General features: G+C 38.0%; 1 protein-coding gene across 1 annotated transcript in view; it reads left to right on the top strand.

Annotated features, from left to right (window-relative positions):
- plekha7b (pleckstrin homology domain containing, family A member 7b) overlaps nucleotides 1-16,315 on the top strand; it is a 113,546-nt gene that overhangs the window by 57,745 nt on the left and 39,486 nt on the right. Inside the window, exons 5-6 of the mRNA XM_016284288.1 lie at nucleotides 4,081-4,164; nucleotides 14,299-14,443. Of these exons, the coding sequence (XP_016139774.1) occupies nucleotides 4,081-4,164; nucleotides 14,299-14,443 (229 nt within the window). The remainder of the gene's footprint in view (nucleotides 1-4,080; nucleotides 4,165-14,298; nucleotides 14,444-16,315) is intronic.

Raw genomic sequence — 16,315 nt, 5'->3', positions numbered from 1 at the left:
GTTTCAAATCAAGAAACAGGTTTGTGTTGCCTGATAATATTAATAATAATATAATTTTTTTTTGTCTCTTAGAAATACACATTTAATAGTAAGTTAGGATGCAGATGTAGATTTATGTTCATTATCAAAATCAGTAATATCTGTAAGTATTGTAGCAACCTCATTTTTATGGTGAAATTTAATTATTCTGATTTCTGACTTTTTTTTTTATTAACCACTGGTCTTCCATAGTAGCATACATTTAGATCATGATAATCACAGTTAAAACCACAAATATAGCACCTCAATACCATGGTAAAAATGTAATATGGTTTTAGGTATTTGTATGAAAAACAGTAGCTAGTCTAAATAAATTTAGTATAAATGCATAAACGCTATAGCTTAACCACAAAATAAATAAATATATTTGACACAAATACCCACATTTCTGACACAATACCATGGTGCAGTTAGTGCTACTACAGTAAATCTATGGTAAATGATGGCAATTTGTAGATTAAAAAGTCTTCTAACTGTATCGCTGCGAACAGTGTTTCTCCTGTTTGTCAGCGCTGTTTCATCTGGCTGTAAACAGAGTTATTTTTGTTCTTCGCTGAATGCAAGCTCTTCACACTGGATCTCACAGCACCGTTTGATCGAGACTCATCAGCGAGTAACACATCTGCTCTAGTGAAGCTTGCGCCACGCCGCCGTTTAAACTTTGATCCGAGCGGATAAACGGTCCAAGTGCCGCACTTCAAATGAGTTGTGCTCTTTCATTCCGCCTTTGCCTCATAAACATTATAGCGAAAATTTATCGACCTCTTGTTATCGTTTATCGAGGAAATTTAAAATGTGCGATAATTATCATTATCAATTTATCGCCCAGCCCTAATGTTTATATATATATATATACTGTGTACACACACACACACACACACACAGTGGAGATCAAAATTAGAGAACAACCTACAATTTCCTACATTTTTTAAGTTCACTGCTTAGTCCTGTTTGAAGTTATCCTAACAGGAGTAGAAGGGCAGTTTTTAAGCATATTTCATACATTAATTGTATTCTGAAGCACAGTATAAAAAAACTTAAATGAGATATTTAAAAAAGAACTCTGATCAAAATTAGAGAACACTTACAGATACCTCCAAGTTATTGGTGTTAATCTGGCACCTGGTGCTAATTTCCTTAATTATATGACAAACCCTATTTGACTGGCAGCATTCCTCTAATTTTCATTGAGATTGTAAGATGGCAGGCCACTCTAAGGCTGCGTTTACACTTGGCATTAACATGCGATCACTGTGATCTGATCAAGCAGATCGGATCATCAGTCAATCAGGACACGGCGCGTTTACACTTGGCAAAATCAGCTGACATCTCAATCTGAATAACCGATCGGATCTGTATTTCCCTCGCAATATCGAGGATATCGAGTCAAGCTGAAGTGGTGGGTTTTCTTTTGAAAACTATTTTCAGCCGCGGGACATTTTACAAATTAAAATAAATGTACGAGTCTCGTTAGCGCTCTGTTCTTCTGACAGTTCAGGAGGGGGCGGCGTTTTGCGTGATGTCGACCTGCGAATGCAGACACGATGGCTGGATTGCGTTTACATTACACTGAGATCCGATCACAATGCGTCCTCGACTACCTCTGGACCAGGACACGCAGATCGGATAACATTCCGATCAGAAGCGCGTTTACACTTGTCTTTTCAATGTGTATGTGGACAACATCCGGATACAGGTCGCATGTTAATGGCAAGTGTAAACGCAGCCTAAGGTGACTGAAACCCTGCAACAGGAGGTTGTCCAGATGAAGGCCAAAGGGATGACACTTTCAGCCACTGCAGGAGAAGTTAGTCATTCCATATCTGTGATTTTTCAAATATTGCAGATTTACAATGACACTAATTCAAGTCCCCCAAAAAGGCTGGCCGTCCATGTAAGACAAATGCATGAGAAGACCGGATAATGCGAAGACTCTCAATGGGAAATCAGTTTAACACTGCAGCTGGAATTTCTCGACAGTTCAGCGCTGAACAGGGTATGGATCTGTCTCTGCATGTTTAAGAGAAGTCGGACTGAAAGCACGCTCTGCAGTGACCAAGCCTCTCATCAGCAGAAAGAATCAAAAGGCTAGGCTCACCTTTGCTGCGGAGCATGTTGTGTGGAGAGAGGAGAACTGGTCCAAAGTTCACTTTAGTGATTAGAGCAAGTCTATTTTATTTGGATCAGATGGGAAACATTATGTTCGGCATCAAACTATGGAAAGACTGAACCCCGAGTGTGTAAAGAAGTGAAAGGTGGAGGAGGAAGTGTCATGGTTTGGGGGATTTTTTCTGCAGCTGGAGTTGGGTCTCTTATGAAGAGTGAATGCAAAAGTTTATCAGAACATCCTTCAGCAACATGCGGTACCTTCCCTGTGAGCATCTCCCAATCAGCCTGCAATTTTCATGCAAGACATTGTCCCGTGACACTGCAAAATAGATATAGCAGTTCCTTGAAGCTAAGAACATTGAAATGATGAAATGGCCGACCCAAGAGGTGGGTTTCTGAAGCATTGCAAGTGTTACAGCAAGCACTAGCCAAGTATGTTAATGTTGAGCAGTAAGCTCATTGGCTGCCGATACGAAAAGAACCAATCAGCTTCACCATATGAATAATGATGTCATTATGCGCCATCCAGAGTTTCATGACAGAACTTTGTATATACATATAAATAAATGGCACATTTGCATACCAGTTGGATTTCAGTGGCTCAGAAATATCTTCTTGTTTTTGCATTGCTCAATTTATCATTACTTTTATTTCCGTGCCCATCCCTGATCCATACTATTATAGTTATTATAGTATTATTAATATGCTATTAGTAATATTTTATATGGGCTTTTTTATATTATCAGTTTTCATTTAGTTTTACTGAATTTAGTTTTATGCTTTCTGATGAGCTTTCTACTTATTGCAGTTTTAGCTTTGGTAATTTTAATAGTTTTGGTAACACTTTAGATTAGGGAACATATATTCACTATTAACTAAGAGTTTTCCCTCAATAAGCTCTTAATTTGCTCATTATTAATAGTAAGGTAGTTGTTAAGTTTAGGTATGGGGTAGAATTAAGGGATCTAAAATACGCTCATGCAGATTAAAGCATTAATGTGTGCTTTATGAGTACTAATAAACAGCCAAAATGCTAGTAATATGCATGATAATAAGCAACTAGTTATTAGTGAGAATTGGTCCTTAAAATAGTGTTACCAAACTTTTTTTTTTTCAGTTAGTTGCTGAGGCGAGTTTAAGTTTTATTTCACCTTTGTTTTATTAGTTTTAGTTCTAACATTTGTTCTAACCTACTGTGAAGGACATCTTCGTTTTGCTATATGATTGCTAGAGCACCTGAAGCATGGCTATGCCTGTTCTTTTAACTGTATCTATCAGCCTTGAGTCCACAGAGAGTCGCTGAGGCAATGTGACTTAATATAGTTTTTTTTAAGCATAATGGAAATGATGACAGGCAGATAAGTGACTTGCGGTGGAGCCTTTTTTCCCCTCATATAGGACCACATTTACTCACTTGGGGATCTTCCTTACTCATCAAATTACCACCACTCTCGTTTTTTCAGCCAAACACATAGTGCAAAGAAAGAATGAATAACTGAATTGATGACAGCAGGCATATTATGCGCGTTATTTTAAAGTCCTCTCACCCTTAGAAGCCCCCCGTCTCTGTCTTATTACACCTGATGACAGTGAGATGTTTTAATGCTCGAGTCTAGTTAAACAGTGAATGACCCTGTGTAATTGAAATCAATGAAGTTTCTGCAGCGGTTTGTTGCTTAGCCCCACACTTTGTGTTAAACAATACGAGTGGGCTTGGCCAGACTTCAACGCTGCCAGACATTCTGCACTCCTGCAGGAAAGTCATCAGAATTCCTCAAACTTAGTGTATTCCTGTAGAAAGTTGCTCTTACGGCTACAGTACCCACAGAGGGGGAGGGAAACGCCAAATTAAACATGATTAATATTGGATTGCTTATTTTGTTTTTCTTCTCTTGTTTTTCCCCATTTCCCTCCCTTTCTTCTCTGATGCAGCCACAACCAGAGGACGACGACGTTCAGTCATCCTGTGACGGGACATATCTCCTCAGAAAACACTGACTTCATTTTACAGGACCAGTGAGTGCTTTTCTTCCTTTTATTTGCATGAAATGTACTTTAGGATGCACACTTCCTGCTTTCTCTAAATGCAGGTGGTTAAGAGGTCAACGCAGGTCATTTGTATGGTTAACCATGTTTATGGAGTTCTTTAATTAAATAAATAGCTGCAAGATTTTTTAAATTGTTCTTTAACAGATGCATGAGTAGTGGGATGTAACGTAATGATTCATATCATATGTCTGTGCTGGAATCTGCAAATCAGTTGGAAATGTCCAGAGGTAATGGTAATGATGGCCATTACTGTTATTGCATATTCCTGTGAAGGTGATGTGGGCATTTTCTAGCTTAGATCTGCACTACTAAAGTAGTATTTAAATTGAAGATGTCTGGTAATCTGTGCTTTATTTTGACCGTAAAGTGTTGGGGAAGATAATTTGAAACTGCCTATGCTATAAACTAATAACATAAATTAGTTAGTTTTTAATATTTGCAACAAAATTCACAGTATCTCAGCAAAAGAAATTGTTTCAGTTGTCAGATTAAGTGATGAGGGAGAATGATTGGGTGTTATACAGAGTAATAAAAAGACATACATTAAGTAGTCTGCATCCAAATATGTCTACTTTTAAATTATATAGTAGAAAAACAGAATGGGAAAATAATATGTCCAAATTCACAGAATTTATAAAACGATAGACAAAAAGTACCCCTGTTTCCGGCGAGATTCGGAAGTGCACTTCCTTTGGACACCACCTTATTATCCACCTTATAATTTATATTAGTCTTTAAATTTACATTAGTTTTTTTGCTGTGGTATTTTTGTTAAAACCATAGGCAAAAGTTCCTCTTGTAGGCCTAAGTGTTCTGTAGGCTACTGATTTTTGCTCATGTTATTCAGCTGCAACAGTAACAGCTTTGTTAAATGACAGAATAAATATGTTTGGCATCTAAATGTTTGACTTAATTTTTTTTTTATTGGAGTGGTTTTATCTTACTGGAATCGAAAATAGGAATCTATAAGAATCGGAATTGATGAGCAGAATCGGAATCAATAAAATTCAAATGCTACCCAACCCTACCCAGAGATTATGCTATTTCGAATGCAGCTTTAGTTACTGGTTTGAATCAATCAATCAATCAATCAATTATCTTGTTCTTGAGTGGTTCTTGATTTACTCAGTGCACCGCAAATACTTTCATGTCCAACTCACAATAAACAGAGAACTAGGGGAATGTTAATGGAATCAATATGGAACCTGAATCATTCAGTGGAATTGGAAGCTTGCGTGAAGTTTTGTTATGGATGAATTTGCCTTTGAGATTAGTCATTATCAGCAATAAATTGAAGTCATTTTGCAATAGTATTAAGAATTGCAATTTTTTTTTACTATTCCATTAAAATGTGTAACACGGCACCTGTTCCTCTCCTATTCCTTTCCATTAATTTATGTGTCTTCCCATATGTCAGTAAGCTGAGCTGGGATTTCTACCTCATCAGTGCTGTGAGGGTTAAGAGAGCTCCGATTTACATGCCCTGATGAGACAGATCTCATTCTGTTACTCACTAACACCAGAGGAGAGAACAAGGGTTTGCTGTTTATTTTGAATGCTCTGCTGCCTGCTGAAACAAACCCAGGTGAAAACTATTATGAAGTTCAACCGCCTACCTTGATTCCCCTGTTATCACTCCATGTTCTCCATATAGAAGTGGGCTCATGGATTCAGAATGTTGGACTCTTGTAGGAATATCGCACACAGCCGTGAAGACCATCTCTCATGCAGATGACAGGTAAGTAAATCTTGCTGCCAAGGTTGATTGATGCTTCTCATTAGGGCCACTGTGCATGGAGGCCCTGTGCTAGGTCCAGGCTCAGATTAACCATCATCGGGAGAGTAATTTGAGTTTTGTGTCACAGAGGGATCTAGTTATTAGTTTACCAGCTTACAGACCTCTTGTTTGAGTGCTCAAGAGATAAAGATCATGGCCAAATGTGTTAAGTGAGAGAGGAAGTTTGTCAGTTGTAGCTGTGTCGATAAGATGGTGAGACTTAATGTTCTGTGGGCTCTCGAATGCCTGTGGTTTGTAGAAGAGCGAGATAGTGAAGTTACAGGACATAACTGGAATACTTACCACTGCTGGCTGCTCATATGTGCTATTTTAAGCACAAGTCCGGCCTCATTCACTCTTCTCTCCCCATCAACCCTGCCTTTTCCATTAGTAATCTAGCTATGGAAACTAAGCTCACCCTAACAGCTGTGATAAGTGCTGATCTTTGGGAAAATCATTGATGTCAGCAGAGACATGTCAAAATCATTCATCACAACCAGAAAGTTTCTGCAGGCTGCCATGGGTTGGTTTTAGCAAGTTGTAGATCTCGAATTCTGGAGAATATGTATTTACTGTGGTCGGCTGGCAGAGACACTCCCTGCCTAAATATGTAGTATGCTGATATTTCAGTTGATCTCAGTGTCCTTAATACTGCTGCATACTCCCACCCCTCCTCAGTGAAGGGCTAAAATGTGTTCTGCGACCCCATTGGTGGTGATGTCAGTGGAAAGTGTGCCGTGATAGGAGTGATTCCCTGATCCCCTGGCAGTGCAGTACTATTGATCTGAATGGCTAATCTGAGCACAGTGCTCATCTCAACAAACACTAGGGCATGGTGCATTGTCTGCCACAAAGGATGACTGCCTTTTTTTGTATGAATTATTAATTCCTCTAATGGCCAAACTCCATACAACACTTATTGGTAACTTTTAAAGGGGTCCTATTATGCTCTTTTACAAAGTCTTGATTTTGTTTTGGGGGTGTACTAGAACAGACTCTCATACTAGATTGTTCGAAAAACACATGATTTTTCACATATTTTACATTATTACAACACCTCTCTCCCCAGTCTGGCATGAACGGCTCGAATAGTTCCTGAATCAAATGAAGGCCCGCCTTCTGAAATACGAAATGTGCTGTGATTGGTTAGCTGGGCCAGTGTGTGTTGTGATTGGCTCCACTCGGCGCCTGGTCGCGAAATGGCACGCCCCTTACCATAGCCGCCTGCAAGCTTCAGTATAAATATTGTGTCAAAATCAAATCAATTTGAGCGCGATTTAAACCCGGATGATTGTAACCACTCTAAGTTCGTCTGCCTTGGGAAAGCTAGCGTGTCTCTGGCATAGTGATAACACTCGTTGCCTTCTCTAGTGCAGCTCAACCAGGTCTCGTCCCATTCGTCGATATTTGTGATATCACAAATCCCAGAAAATATGCGTTGTAGTCCAAACGAGTCGTTCGTTGTAGTTTTTGAAAAGGGATTTCTGTTAAATAAAATATCTCCTTTTGAAGTGGACTTTGAGCTTGTAACTTCGCAGATCTTTTTTATGCTCAAACAGCAACATTACAGACAAACTAATGTTGAAAAAGTGAAATCGCATAATAGGACCCCTTTAAATGTAACTCATATAAAATATATTACATGCATGCACAGTTTTAAGGCAGCTTTAATCGCCTTTTTGGTAACTTCATGACTTAACTGACCACGACATTGCATGCACATAGTTTATTTCACTTTGATATGAAAGGATACAGGCTACAGAGCACCCTGGCGCCTTTGTGCCTGCAATTGAAGAGCCGTTTTTTTCCCCCGCACTCGCTTGATTCTCGCCTGGCGCTGAAGTGAAGTGGAGCGCGCATCTGAAACGTCGTTCTGCGACTGAATAAATGCTCTTCTTGTCAAGAGAAAAAGTGACAGAAGCAGCAGTTGTGAGTAGGGTGGCCAACCCTAGCCCCGCCCCTGCGTTAATTGCGTTAAATATTTTTAACGCATTAAACTAAAAAAATGAATCGCCTGCGTTAACGCGCTAATTTTGACACCACTAATTATATTATATTATATTATATTATTGTGGTGAGGCGGGGCTAAAGTGGGGGGGTGGTAAAGTGAGGCGGTCAATTACATGATAACTAACACCTGTCTCTAATTCCAGTGAATGGCGGAGAGATGGGATTTAAGCGGCTCCCAGACCTGGGACAGAAAAAGGACTGATGCAGCACGGATTGCATGCACATAGTTTATTTCACTTTGATATGAAAGGATACAGGCTACAGAGCGCCCTGGCGCCTTTGTGCCTGCAATTGAAGAGCCGTTTTTTTCCCCCGCGCTCGCTTGATTCTCGCCTGGCGCTGAAGTGAAGTGGAGCGCGCATCTGAAACGTCGTTCTGCGACTGAATAAATGCTCTTCTTGTCAAGAGAAAAAGTGACAGAAGCAGCAGTTGTGAGTAGGGTGGCCAACCCTAGCCCCGCCCCTGCGTTAATTGCGTTAAATATTTTTAACGCATTAAACTAAAAAAATGAATCGCCTGCGTTAACGCGCTAATTTTGACACCACTAATTATATTATATTATATTATATTATTGTGGTGAGGCGGGGCTAAAGTGGGGGGGTGGTAAAGTGAGGCGGTCAATTACATGATAACTAACACCTGTCTCTAATTCCAGTGAATGGCGGAGAGATGGGATTTAAGCGGCTCCCAGACCTGGGACAGAAAAAGGACTGATGCAGCACGGATGGTGTGTTTGCACTGTTTTGGTTTTGAGTTTATGCGCGGCAGTGTGCCTAAGGAGTTTATTTTGCTATATTTTGGTCAATAAAGAGTGCTTGCTCGCCACCCAGACTTCTTCGTCATTTCTATCTTTGCAAACCCTCTACAGTCATATTATATTATACATGTCATGTTGGAGGATACGTTTTTTATTTATATTATGCTAGATATACAGTGAGTATAGAAAAGAACCACCCCCCTTTAAAATAATCACATGTTGTTGCTTTGCAGCCAGAAGTGAAGACAGAAACAGTTTTTGTTTTATCCAGCTGTATTTACTCAGTGCAACTTATTACATCCAAGTGAAAGATATAATACCAACATGCCAGAAAAAAAATAATAAATTAAATTTTAAAACAGAATCACTGAGTTGGAAAAAAGATCACCCCTCCTAAAAATGAACTCAATCAGGTATAGCTAATCACCTTCTCAATGGCACATAAAGCCATTTTACATCCAACTGTGATCAGCTGTGGTCATTTTGATTAGCTCAGCATGAAAAGAGCTGTCCTGGAGCATTTGAGTACTTGGTAGTGCAACTGAAGCAAACAATCAACTATGGGTGGCAAGACACTGTCAAAAGATCTCCGGGATAAAGTTGTGGACAGGCACAAATCAGATGATAGATACAAAAAAAATTCAAAGGCTTTATCAATGCCTAGAACAGGGGTAGGCAAGTTCGGTCCTAGAGAGCCGCAGACGGTGAAAAAACCTTATACATAATACACAATTCTAATAATTTAATAAATACTGTGGAATAGATCATATTCTGCCAGCTACAGTTTTATTATGCTATTACAGCTTTCCCCAAAGTTTATCCTCTCACATTGGGTCAATTATGCCCGTACTACTTTTTGTAGTTGGCCTCTGAGAGTCTTCTACATTCTATAGACTCAATTATATGTTTGAGTACCAGTGGTGCTGTTTTTATTTCACTGACTGTAGGCCTTAGTCTCGCAAAGCCAGACTTTTGACTGTCTGGTGCACTTATTAATTCTAGCTAAGACAAGAGTCACCCACTTAAGCAGGAAGAGACAGTCTGACTAGCATGTAAGATACTAAATGCAATCTGTTTTGTTTTTACATGCCATTTAGGAACTGTTTTAAAAATAGCAGGAAATTATTTGTAATCCATCTGGAAAGTAATAAAAACTCCTGTATTTTTACAGTATATTCTGTTTGTATTTTTATGACTCACCAAAACAGATACACGGTTCTAATTATTAATATGGTTCTTGCTAGTGAGTGCCTCAATCTAAACTTTTATCTTGCAGAGATTTGGTGCCACCAGTACAGTATTGCTCAGCAACACATATGAGTTGTTAGTGGTATATGAAGCTGAAACCAGAGCTGGAGCTTACAAGGTAGAAGAAGGGAAGAGAAATGAGATGTGAACAGTCTAGTATCTTGTAAACAGCTTTGTTTCCAGGCACACTGATAAAAAAACCCAATGCACCCTTGAGCCAGCCAATCTGATTGCAGTAGGTTATTTCAGCCAGTGCTTTGCAGTTTTGTGTGTAATATGCATCAGACAGACTATAGGCACTCTGTGGCTGTGCTGTCTGGCTCTGATTCTAGGTCTGCCCCCAGAATTTGTTCATAGTGTTTTGTTTTCAGAGTGCCCATCGTATAAACGATTTACCCAATAACAAATTAATTTGACATGTTTACGGGAAATGTCAGCTATCTATCCAATGAATTATAACTCCCTGGGTACCAGTCCAAAATGCCTAGTCATTTCCTTGAAGAAGATTTAGAAATGTGACATGTTTGGTTGAATGGTGCGGCTCTTGTGGCATTCACTCTGGGTTATACCTTCCCTGCACTCTCTGAGTCTGACACTTCTCTCTGACAGTGTTTGGAAGAAGTTTTTTATTTGTTGCCTGCAATGGCAGCTGTGACAGTTTGTTTCACCTTTCTTCTGTCCTCCATTTCTCCCCTTATCCCTCATCTCTCTGCCATCTGCTCTTCTCTCTGTTGATTTACCCAAAATGTTACATTAGCATGACCTGAATCTCAATGCAGCATTTTATGCAGTTCTCCTTATTAGGAAAGAAAAATGGACCCAAATACTTCCAGGAAGCAGCCTGGCATTAAGGCATTTGTATTATAGTGATCGTGGCTCTGGCATTTCACAAACATTTGGTTAATCATTTATTATTAAACACCTATTTAACGAACATTACTTTTGATATGAGTGTTTGTACTCTCTTTACTGTAATTCCAGTGGAACCATTAGACTCATGCAGTCAGACTGAGTGTAGTGACCGTGACCTGTGGTGTGACTTCAATCGATTGAATGAATGATTCAGTGACAATTTGTCGGTTTCATTTTAATTTTTAAAGTATAATATTTTGTATATTCAAAACTTTAGGCCTATATTTAAAACATTAATCTCATAACAATGTTATTATGAATTTAAATACATCCACCTCTGAGTCTCATTTAACAGTCTGTAAATATTCCTTAATTTGTGTTCTTCTGTGCACCTCCTAGTGAAAAGATGAATTATTGATGCTGATTTCATTTGACTGGTAACTTATTCTTCCTGATTGTATCTTATTATTTTAATTGAATTTATTGTTTAATTAAAATTTTTGATAAAAGTTTATAAATATAATTTTTTTATACAAAAGATGACATACATTTAATAAAGTTAGAAAAAAAACTTGCATTACGAAGATAAACTACACTTTAAAGAGTCAACTATCGCCTCATAATGGGAAGGTTAATTTCTGTTATTGATCAGAAGGTGTTCCTATTTTTTTATTTTATTTTTTAAGTAGGAGCACAAGTGCTCCTATAAAGAAATGTAAGTGTAGAGTCCTGAAGAATGTAATGTTACCTTTTAAAAACTAATTGCAAATGTTTATGCAAAGTGTAAACTATTCAATATAATCTACAAATACAATACTGTACTGTTTTGTGAGCTTAGCTAATCAGGCCAATTAGAGACAATTACTAATCATTCTCATTTTTATTAAATCATTCTTTCATTGAATTAAATTTTTTTTGTTAAACACAAGGGATCATTAATGATACTTACAGTACATTATAACATGTGCAAATTCACACACAACGTGGTTTAGAGAAAATATGAAATAAGTTTAATGTTATTATAGATTATAAAGGGTTTTATAATTAAATACATCCGAAAGGTCATCTAAAAAACTAAAATTACCCCCGCTCCTTTCCAAGCTAGAGTCCCCCCCAGTGAAATTTGGCCATTTCCACCACAGTAGGTATGTAGTAGGGATGTGCGCTGTGACTAATTTCAAAGTCGTTTAAACACAAATTTTGTAACCGACTAGTTGACTAGTCTAAAAGGAACCCTCAGAAAAAACATTGTGTGTATATGCGATACATTTTTAATTTTCCATTAAACCGTTAAAATTACCAACACTGATGGCAACAAAAGCAGCAGACTCGCTGAATGAAAATGCAAATTCACTCTCTGACATTAGGAGGTGCTTATGGACAAGCAGAGAAACAGTGGTTACCATGGTTACCCTTGTAAACAAAACAGCGCTATAGACTATAGACGGAGATTGTCTTTTTATTGGGAGATGACAGGGTCTGTATTACTTACCACCGGAAAAAGCGTAACGGCTAACTTGGATCACGTGAGGCACCTCAGCCAATCATACAATGGCAGTGACGTCAGTGGCCGGTGTTATGCGATTTTTGGTTTCTGAGATTTTCTGTTTCAGTGGGCAGAGCATACATCAATATTTATGAGTTTCCCGGACATGCCCATGGAACTGAGAATTTGAGTTAAAGGGATAGTTCACCTAAAAATGAAAATTGCCCCATGAATACTCACCCTCAAGGCATCCTAGGTGTATATGACTTACTTCTTTCAAATGAAACCAATCAGAGTTATATTGTAAATTGTCCTGGCTCTTCCAAGCTTTATAATGGCAGTGAGTGGGTGTTATTTTTCAATAGTCCAAAAGAAGTCTAATAAAGCGCATCCATCATAAAAAGTGTCCCACATGGCTCCAGGATGTGAATAAAGACCTCTTGAAGCGTATTGATTCATTTTTGTAAGAAAAATATCCATATATTAAAACTTTATAAACAGTAATCTCTAGCTTCCGCTAACTGTCACATGTGGATACATGAGAGAGTTGCATAAATAATAGCACATATCAAACGATATGTAATAACAGACAAAGCAATAGAGATACAGTTGTTGTCAGATTTCATTGGTGATTTCTAATATGAAATTGAATCATAAGCTTGGCGAACAGTTTTGGAGTATTTGATGTTTCCGCATTCATAGAGATAGGAGCTGCACTTGCATGCCCAAGTAGAGTTTCAAAGATGGCCCCTGAGTGAAATGACTTGCCTTAAAGGGACTTTGATTTTATTTGGCATTATCCACCTTATTTTTCCCATAAGAGCAGGCGTGGCCATTTGTAAATTTGATGGGTCTGGCTTCCGGTCTCATTCTCATCCAGCTATTTTTAGCTGTACAAAACAGCTCGTTTTGATGCTTGATATTGAAAATTGGTGTGTCTTACCATATTATTTTTAATGTATTATCTTAATTATGAGCACACTGGATTGTAGTGCAAACAGTTTTGCCGTTTACCGCGTGTTGTTCTTATTCTCATTATTTCCCTATAGTGGCTAATGAACCGGAAATCTCGCCCATAGGCTTACTTCCACATTGAAGAATAAGGTGGATATGGAGATATCATGAAAAATGTCAACAAAATCTTTCTGAAGAAAATCAGTTCCCTTTCATTCATAATGTTTCCCCCTTTTAAACCGGAAAATATGCTCCCACACACACACACTTTGCTTATCTTTCTAGCAGACATTTCTGAGCAGAAATTGAGTGACATGGTCTTTTTTAGAAAGTAACATTAAAATAACTAGCATTTGTTGACCAATGTCGACTAGCAGCGACAGTTCTGTTTAGTCGACTAGTCAGCTGTTCTCACTCATCCCTAGTATGTAGGTAGATATATTCAGGTATATTCAGATATAGATAGGTAGGTAGCAAGTTATAGGTGGATATAGATAGGTAGGTAGATAAAGATAGGTACGCATGTAGATATACTCTAGGTAAGTAGATAGATAGGTACCGTATAGGTAGATATTGATGGTACTTAGATATATAAATATGTAGATACATTGATAGATGGATAGACAGATAGATAAATAAAATGTATGGATAGACAAATAGACAGATAGACAGATAGATAGATAGATAGATAGATAGATAGATAGATAGATAGATAGATAGATAGATAGATTTTTGTTTTGTTGTCACTGTTACCATATCCAGGTCACCTGAGACTAATGCACTCACTAGAGTTGCGTATGCTCGGTGGTGATATTGTCTGTTGACTACTCCTCCTTTCTCATTACTTGAGTGCTTCTAAGTCTCTTCCTCTCTGTGGAACTTGTCCCCAGGCTCTGCTTTACTTTGTTGGTTATTAAATTACAAAAATTTATCTTTTTCACTCTTGATTTCACCATGTATTAGTAACCACACCTTATACCTGGTAGAGATCATGTCTTTTATTTCTGACTCTTGCAGGGCAAATATACGCATGTCCAAGCCACCACCAGAGCCGAGGCCTCCCAGCAGCGAGTCCTCTGTAGCCGTCTCCTCATCCCCTGCGGACACCAACTCAGGATCCAGGGTGAGAAGCCCAGCCTCGTTCAGTGCTGATCTGAGACTGGTTTAATGTGGTCTGTCGTGGTGATGATTCTCAATAAAAGCAAACATTTACGCAGAGCACTTCCGGAGCATGAAAGTGCCTTGCTGGCTAATTATCTAGAGAACCTCACCATTGCTAATGTGTGTGTTTGTATCTCAAATTAAATCATATTGAAAACTGATAATGTTTATAGGTAATCAGGGAGAGTAAATTGGCCTCATCTATTTTTGCTATATTCCTCCAATTTTGATAAATGACCCAAGCAGAGGGTGTAATAGGTTACAGATTTTTCTAGCACCAGAGAAGCTGGACTTAATCTCCTGTGCGGATTGGCTGCGTTGTGCAGAGGTCATGAGGTAATACTGCATAGAACATCTGCAGGGGATTGAGAAATTTACAGAATGCCTCTCGCTACTTCCCGCAAATTAAATCTGAGCGTGTGTGGCACAGTTACACTTTAGGTGTAGCAGGAGAACCCCTAATGCTCTGTCTTGGTCTAGTGCATTAATATGCACTGCCATATATAGAGTTTTTCCAGGTGTTACAGAACATGGGCTATACTAGAGGTCGAAGACCTGACAAGCTGTCACATTTCAGGCTGTGTTTGAGTGTTTTTTATGTGAAATTTTTAATAAATGTAAAATATATAATTAATAATATTATATTATAAATATAATTAATTACAATATGAATGAAAAATATAAACATATAAAAGAGTGTGTATATATATATATATATATATATATATATATATATATATATATATATATATATATATATATATATATACGCGATCTGTGATTGGCTGCGTTGTGCAGAGGTCATGAGGTAATACTGCATAGAACATCTGCAGGGGATTGAGAAATTTACAGAATGCCTCTCGCTACTTCCCGCAAATTAAATCTGAGCGTGTGTGGCACAGTTACACTTTAGGTGTAGCAGGAGAACCCCTAATACTCTGTCTTGGTCTAGTGCATTAATATGCACTGCCATATATAGAGTTTTTCCAGGTGTTACAGAACATGGGCTATACTAGAGGTCGAAGACCTGACAAGCTGTCACATTTCAGGCTGTGTTTGAGTGTTTTTTATGTTAAATTTTTAATAAATGTAAAATATATAATTAATAATATTATATTATAAATATAATTAATTACAATATGAATGAAAAATATAAACATATAAAAGAGTGTGTATATATATATATATATATATATATATATATATATATATATGACTACATATATGTGTATATGTGCACAATTTTATTTATATAATTTCTAATTATATAACATTTTTAAAACATTCATATTTTTAGATAACATGCATATTGTTTCCCATTACTCATTTTGCATGCATTCATGGTAATGGGAATACAGAGATGCAGATGTTTCTTTCTATTAGAGTGTGATTTTGACACATTGAAGTTTTAATGTCCTGGCCTGACACACATTGGGCTGTGTCACTGTGTGGTAAAGAGTCTGATGCTGGCCTGTCAGTGACAGGACTGTGTCAGCATCATATGAGCTTTCACAAACAGATCGATCAATCCCAGAGGCCCTCATCTCTGCACACACACACACACACACACACACACAGGTTTACATTTGTGAAAAGTGGGGACATCCCATAGGCGTAATGGTTTTTATACTGTACAGACCGTATATTCTATTGCCCTTTACCAACCCTACCCCTAACCCTACCCCTTACAGGAGACTTTGTGCTATTTCAGATTTTCAATACACTCCATTCTGTGTGATTTATAAGCATTTTGAAAAGTGGGGACATGGGGTAATGTCCTGAAAAGTAACCTTCTCCTTGTAATGCCTATGTCATACCTTTGTCATTATACAAATTTATGTCCTCATTTGTCACAAAAACGCATACACACACA

This window comes from Sinocyclocheilus grahami, unplaced genomic scaffold (genome assembly GCF_001515645.1).
Source record: "Sinocyclocheilus grahami isolate Dianchi unplaced genomic scaffold, SAMN03320097.WGS_v1.1 scaffold10.1, whole genome shotgun sequence".
In the NCBI taxonomy this organism is placed as follows: domain Eukaryota; kingdom Metazoa; phylum Chordata; class Actinopteri; order Cypriniformes; family Cyprinidae; genus Sinocyclocheilus; species Sinocyclocheilus grahami.
The sequence above is the reverse complement of the archived record's forward strand: the minus strand, read 5'-3'. Positions and strand labels throughout refer to the sequence as shown.